This window comes from Mus caroli, chromosome X (genome assembly GCF_900094665.2).
Source record: "Mus caroli chromosome X, CAROLI_EIJ_v1.1, whole genome shotgun sequence".
In the NCBI taxonomy this organism is placed as follows: Eukaryota; Metazoa; Chordata; class Mammalia; order Rodentia; family Muridae; genus Mus; species Mus caroli.
This window is the reverse complement of record NC_034589.1, coordinates 151,225,851-151,232,857: the sequence shown is the minus strand read 5'-3', so window position 1 is coordinate 151,232,857 and position 7,007 is coordinate 151,225,851. Positions and strand designations below refer to the sequence as shown.

Here is a 7,007-nt window from a genome sequence, read left to right as displayed (position 1 = left end):
AAAAAAAAAAATAAAATAAAAAATAAAAAATAAAAATAAAAAAATAAAAAATAAAAAATAAATAAATAAAATAAATAAATAAAATAATAACAAACCCAGGGATAAGCTAGCACCCAGGATCTTGAGGGAAAATGACTGCCATGAGATTAATGCCACCATGGGCTCCAAAGTAAATTTCAGGCCAGTCCAGACTACTGTATGAGACATTGTCTGTCTGATTGATATATATATGCTGGGTGATGGTGGCAATGCATGCATGCATTTCATTAATCCCAGCACTTGGAGGCATGCAGATCTCAAATTCAAGGCCAGTCTGTTCTATAGAGTAAGCTGTTTTAGGAAAACAAAGGCTACACATAAAAACACTGTCTTAAAAAAATCAAAAAACAGGGCTGGAGAGATGGCTCAGTGGTTAAGAGCACTGACTGCTCTTCTGAACGTTCTGAGTTCAAATCCCAGCAACCATCCATAATAAGATATGATGCCCTCTTCTGGGGTACTTGAAGACAGCTACAATGTACTTACATATAATAAATTTTTAAAAAATCTTTAAGAAAAAAAATCTTTTTAAAAAATTGAAAAACAAACAAATAATAAATAAATAAATAAATAAATAAAGGCCAGGCATGGTAGCACACACCTTGAATCCTAGCACTCAGAAAAATAGAGTGTGCTGACTTGAATGGAATGCCCCTATAGTCTTGGGCATTTGAATACATAGTCTCTAGTTGGTGGCACCTAAGAAGTAGGGCCTTGTTGGAGGAAGCGTGCCACTGGAGGTGGGCTTTGAACGTTTAAAAGCCTCACACCATTCCCGCTGCACTCTCTGTGCTTCTTACTTGTTCAAGATGTGAGCTCTAGATTGCTTCTCTCAGCAGCCATGCCTACCCCATGAGACAGGAATGGACTCTTACCCTATGAAACCATCAGCACAAATTAGCCCTTCTATAAGGTGCTTTGGTCAGGGACTAAATCACAGAGGCAGGTGGATTTCTGTGGATTCAAGGCCAGCCTGATCTACATAGCAAGTTCCAGGTGAGCCAGAGCAACACAGCGAGACAGTTTCAAAGCCAACAAAAAAAAAAAAAATCAATAAATAACATCAGGACCTTGGGATATATAGGTCAGTTAGTAGAGTTCTTGCCTAGCCTGCATGAGGCACTCAGTTTGACCCATAACACTACATAAACTGGTATGGTGGTAAATGTCTATGATCCCAGCACTTAAAACGATATAGGCTGGAGGATTGTTACATTCAAGGTCATCCTTGACTACATAGCAAGTCAAATACTATCCTGGAATACATGAGACCATTTCCAAAAAAAGAAAATCAAAATTTAAAAAGATTATCAAATAACAAAACAGATGAAAATATATTCAGGAATATTGGAGGGAAGGCAATCTTTAGAAAAGAAAGCAGAGGGACTGGAGAGAGCAGTGGTTAAGAGCACTGACTGCTCTTCCAGAGGTCCTGAGCTCAATTCCCAGCAAGCACATGGTGGCTCACAACCATCTGTAATGGGATCCGATGCCCTCTTCTAGAATGGCTGAGGAAAGCTTAGCACACAGGGCCCATGATGTTGCGGAGTAAATACCTTGAACTGTTTTCCCCAGGTAATCACCACGCCTCTCTTTGTTGATCACATGCTGATATATCTTCCCAGTGGTGATGTTGTTGTCTTTATAGAGATTAATGTCCAAGAATCTTTCATAATTTCCAAGGTCCAAATCAACTTCTCCACCATCATTTAAAACAAATACTTCACCTACAATCAAAAGGCAGTGTAGAAATTAAAATTTACTCCCAACAGATTAGTTTCCAGCCAGACAAGGTAACTCATACCTGTAATCCCAGCCCTTGTGAAGCTGAGGCAGAAAGAAAGACTGCAAGTTCAAGGCCTTCCTGAGCTACAGAGAGTTTTCAATGCCAGCCTGGACAACTTTTAGAGCCCTTGTTTTAAAAAGAGAAAAGCAAGGCTTGGGATGTAGCTCAGTGGTAAAATGCTTGCCTAGCTTTTGTGACATCCTAGGATCAAGCCCTAGTACTGCAAAAGAAATAAAATACCCAGAAAGTTCCAAACAAAACAAGACTGCTCCAAGTGGCCAAAGTCCAATGTCAAGATGCATGGGATTTTACTCCACAGCATGAAATAGGATAAACTTCTCAAAACAAAAACACAATCTAGGGCTGGAGAGATGGCTAGGCAGTTAAGACCTCTTCCAGAGGTCCTGAGTTCAATTCCTAGCAACCACATGGTTCTGTAATGGGACCCAATGCCCTCTTCTGGTGTGTCTGAAGACAGCAACACAGTGACTATATATATATATATATATATCAGATTTTTAAGTGCATACTCTTACAGAGGACCCAATTTTGGCTCCCAGCAACAATATCAGGAGGTTCAAAACTACCTGTAACTTCAGCTCCAGGGCATCTGATGCCCCCTTCTAGACTCCAGAGACACCCACACTCACACAAGCACATACCTACAAACATATACGTAAAATTTTTTTGTAATATTTAAAAAATACAAGCTATGACTTTGAGAAGCTCTGTGTGAACGGGCTTATACAGGGTTCTCCAGCATGGCCTTGTTAGCAGGCCCCAAGAAGCCAAATCTGGAGCTGAAACTGCTGGAAGACTCACGCTTTCTGAAGGATCTAAACAAGTCCAATGGTGTACACACACACACACACACACACAGAAGAAGAAGAAGGAAGAAAAACTCAACCCTGGAGTAAATTTTCTGGGCCAACTACCTTCAACAGTTTCTGCAAGCCATATCTATGACTACTTTGCCTAGTTTTGGTGCTATTAGCAGATTCAGTCTGTCCAGAAGTAAATGGACTGGAAATTGCAGGGGCTATCTATGCCTTTGTGGAGTTTGAGTCTGAGGACATTGCCAAGACAGGTGCCGAAACAATGGATAACTACATTTTTGGTGAAAGACTCACATTGTGTAAAGTTATGCCACCATAAAGAACTTTTTAAAGAGTGGAATGTTCAGTTTCATCAATCACCATTTCAGGCAGTGAAACACTATAATCAGAAACTCAAGGACATTTGCAAATGTTGAAGACTGAATATCGGTTTACAAAGAAGGAAAAGGCTGGGCAGTGGTGGCGGAATCCCAGCACTTGGGAAGCAGAGGCAGGCAGATTTCTGAGTTCGAGGCCAGCCTGGTCTACAAAATGAGTTCCAGGATGGCCAGGACTATACAGAGAAGCCCTGTCTCAAAAAACAGGGAAAAAAAAAAAGAGGAAGGGGGAAGGAGAGGAGGAGGAAGAAGAGGAGGGGAAAAAGTTACTCCATACTCCAGAAGAGACTAGCTAAGAAGAGAATTGATTATATTCTCCCTTCATTGGTCTTACCTGATCCTAAAGGGGAGGGGAGGGGGGGGATTTCAAACAACATTCTTAACACTCCTGAGGATTCTAAGGTTAACCAGGTTTTACCTACCCTAAGAGAAAAGCTTCCAGGTGTACCTAGGAAAGAGGAGATGATGATGAAAAGAGGGATTTGTAGAAACATTGGTAGGAACCGTAAGAGGTCTAAGAAGAAGTCTGTGGACACCCAGGGTCCCACAGCAGTTTGTACACCAACGTTTTTGGAGAGATGAAAATCACAGATAACAGAAATCAGTGACAATAAAGATAATGAAATCGTTTTCAAACTGCCTGTGCCCCCAGTAAAAGAAAAGGGGCAAAAGACTCCAACACCTGCAAGCCCTGGGGAAAAAAGAACAAGCAGTGGTCCTGACAGCGACAGCAGATGTCAGGCAGATGTGATCTTGTTAGAAAGGCCTTCCACTGTGTTTTACTAGGTGCGGTGACATGCAAGTACTGAGGAGACTGTTGAAGTAAGAATACACGTTTGTTTTTGCAGTGAGGAAAGCCACCGGGAACCTGGCTGCTTTGCCCTTTCCTGTCCTGAGTTTGTATTCAGACCTCACAGCTCCCTTAGTTTGCCTGAAAGTCAGGCTTAAGTATCACCAGCAGTCTTTGTGACCCCGCCCCCCCACCCCCACACGGTGTTGTTTGACTGACTGTGTGTGGTTGTGTACATAAAACCCAAAAGGATAGGTCAAGGCTTCAACCTCAGGCATCTGAACCTAGAAGTTAAACCGAGAGAGAGAGAGAGAGAGAGAGAGAGAGAGAGAGAGAGAGAGAGAGAGAGAGAGAGAGAGCAGTCCAGTCCAAGTGGTAATAGATTTGCACATGCATCCAGGTACTGAGGAAGAATCTAAAATGACCTGTTCTTTCACCCATAATTAATTGCAGCTGAGCTAGTGTGTAGGCTTCACCAATCCATTTCAGCAGTTGTATTCAAAATTCAAACCACCGCGACCAAACTTTTCCACAATTTATTTACACACAAGCGAACCTAAGAACTTTGGGATGTTCCCATCTGTGCCCTTTCTAACCTTTTGTATTACTAATTCAGGTTTGTTGGCTATACCTGTCAATCACCTCAAAAAAATGCAAGCTACCACAGCCTAATAAGTCCTTTACAAACAAAATTAAATTCTAACAAGATACTCTTTTTGCTTGTTTTATTCTCAAGTTAATAATATTTAAGAAACAGAAACTATGGGCTGGCGAGATGGCTCAGTGGGTAGGAGCACTGACTGCTCTTCCAAAGGTCCTGAGTTCAAATCCCAGCAACCACATGGTGGCTCACAACCACCCATAAAACCACCCATAATGAGATCTGATTCTGGTGTGTCTGAATACAGCTACACTGTACTTATGTATAATAATAAATAAATCTTAAAAATTTTTTAAAAAGAAAAAGAAACTATACCTCGCCACAAACATACAGAATCTTCAATTTTCAAATTTTGGAAAAACAATTTAAAAAGGACAGTAGTCATAAATTTATAAAGACTTACTACATGTTTAAAACTTGTCAGATTTCAGAGTTGTAGACAAGAATCAACCTCAAAACCTCTAGCAAAGACAGGCACCGTGGTACATGCCTATGATCCTAGCCCTTGGGAAATGAGGCAGGAAAGATCCTGAAAGTTTGGAACTGGACTGGTATAAGCAGTTTCAGGATAGCCATGCTTCGAAACACATACTACAGGGCTGGATGGAGAAAAGCCTCTACAGAATACAGCACTTACTGCTCTTCCAAAGGGCCAGAGTTACATTCCCAGCACCCACTGTCTACACTACAGTTCCAGAGGATCTGAGTCCCTTTTCTGGACTCCTTGCGTACTGAGGATACATGTGGTGCACATACATACATGTAGGAAAATACTGACACATAGAATAAAAATAAACCTTAAGACCTCAGATGCCTGTGAGTTCAAGGCCAGCCTGATCTATATAATGAGTTCCAGACCAGACAGGTCTGCATAGTGAGACCCTATCTCAATATATATGTATATGTGTATGTATAGATGTATACATATTTATATATTAAATATATATAAAGATATAAGAAAACCTTTTTTAAGGAATTATGTGGGCTGAGGCTGTAGCTCACCTTGAGGGTCTGATTAGATCTCTGCATTAAAAAAATGTGTAAAAACAAAAAAATAAAATAAAATAAATTTTAAAATGTGTGTTTATGGTATGGTGTGTGCGTGTGTGTGTATGTGTGTGTGTGTGTGTGTGTGTGTGTGTGTGCATTATGTATCAAAAGCTTGGAAAACACCCTTATTTTTCAAACTGGAAATGGACACAAACTATTTATTTTTAGAAATTAGCTCTTAGGCCTAGATTATAATTATAATCATGATCTAGGCCTAAGAGTTAATTTTGCTTCTATTTAAAAAAACAAAGCAAAGACAAAACAGTATAAGAGTCAACTAACACAAGGAACAAAGAGGAAGGGAGAAAAGGGTATGGGAGAAGAAACTTAGAAGTACTAAAAAAAAAAAAAAAAGAGTCCACTAACTTCAAAATTGAAATGAGAGTTCGGGAAGCTCCTTGGGTGTGGAAGTGCTAGCCTAGAACTCTGGGTCCTGGGAAGACTGAGCTGAAAGGAGCAACAACTCCTCTCCAAAACTGGAGAAAACACTGTAAAATTAATGGCTGGTTTTGGTGCTACAAAACAGGATACAAGATAGCCTGAGAGTTAAGGATCAAGAACAAGGGACACAAAGGGACAATTTTATGGAGCTGACTGTCTCCTTTCACCTTGGGTGAGGTCTGGGGATCACTAGGGTCATTAGGCTTTGGGGTAGCAAGCAACTTTACTAAGTCAGCCCCATAAAGGGGATTTTTGTTCTGTGATCTATCAGGGCTGGTTACACAAGAGGTTTATTTAAATAAAATTCATCCTCAAAGCCATACACTGAAGAATTATGTACTTTTCTGGTTGCATGTAAAAAAAAAAAAAAAGGTTTTAGGGCCTGCAAGATAGCTCAGCAAGGACGGGGTGCTTGCTGCTTAACCTGACAACATGGATTCAGCCTGAGACCCGTATGGTAGAAAGAGAACGAACTACCATAAGTTGTTTTCTGACTGCCACATACTTTCCTCCGTGGAGTGTGCACACACAAATAATAAAATACAAGTACATACAAAAAAATTTAAAGTGAATACTTTTTTGGGGTGTATGTGTGTGTGTGATATAGGTATGCATTCCCCTGGATATTGGACATATAAACACAAAAGTGAGCATGTGGAGGCCAGAGATGTCTTGTTCAATCGCTCTGAACCTGAATTTGTCTCCTGATGAAACTGGAAATCACCCATTCTGCTAGGCTAGTTAGCCAAAGAGCTCCAGGACAGCTCCATCTGTCTCTGCTTCATGTGTACTAGAGTTTCCGATGCTTAGCACCACAACTGGCTTTTTTACCTGGGTGTTGGGGGATGCAAACTTACTTCTCTATGATTATATGATCATATTACTGAACAAGAAACATCCAACCCCTTGTCTTTCTTGGGTTTTGTTTTGACCTTGTTCTTTTGAGATCAGGTCCCATGTAGCCCAGGCTTGTTCTTTTGAGATCAGGTCCCATGTAGCCCAGGCTTGTTCTTTTGAGATCAGGTCC

At 40.6% G+C, this 7,007-nt stretch overlaps 1 protein-coding gene and 1 pseudogene across 12 annotated transcripts in view; one reads left to right on the top strand and one right to left on the bottom strand.

The window, feature by feature from the left end:
* Ctps2 (CTP synthase 2) overlaps positions 1 to 7,007 on the bottom strand; it is a 133,841-nt gene that overhangs the window by 123,009 nt on the left and 3,825 nt on the right. For all 12 annotated transcript variants that reach the window (XM_021152651.2, XM_029473358.1, XM_021152653.1 and 9 more), the window contains one exon: positions 1,596 to 1,766. In XM_021152651.2, coding sequence (XP_021008310.1) covers positions 1,596 to 1,766 — 171 coding nt within the window. The remainder of the gene's footprint in view (positions 1 to 1,595; positions 1,767 to 7,007) is intronic.
* On the top strand, positions 2,587 to 3,824 carry LOC110287036 (annotated as a pseudogene).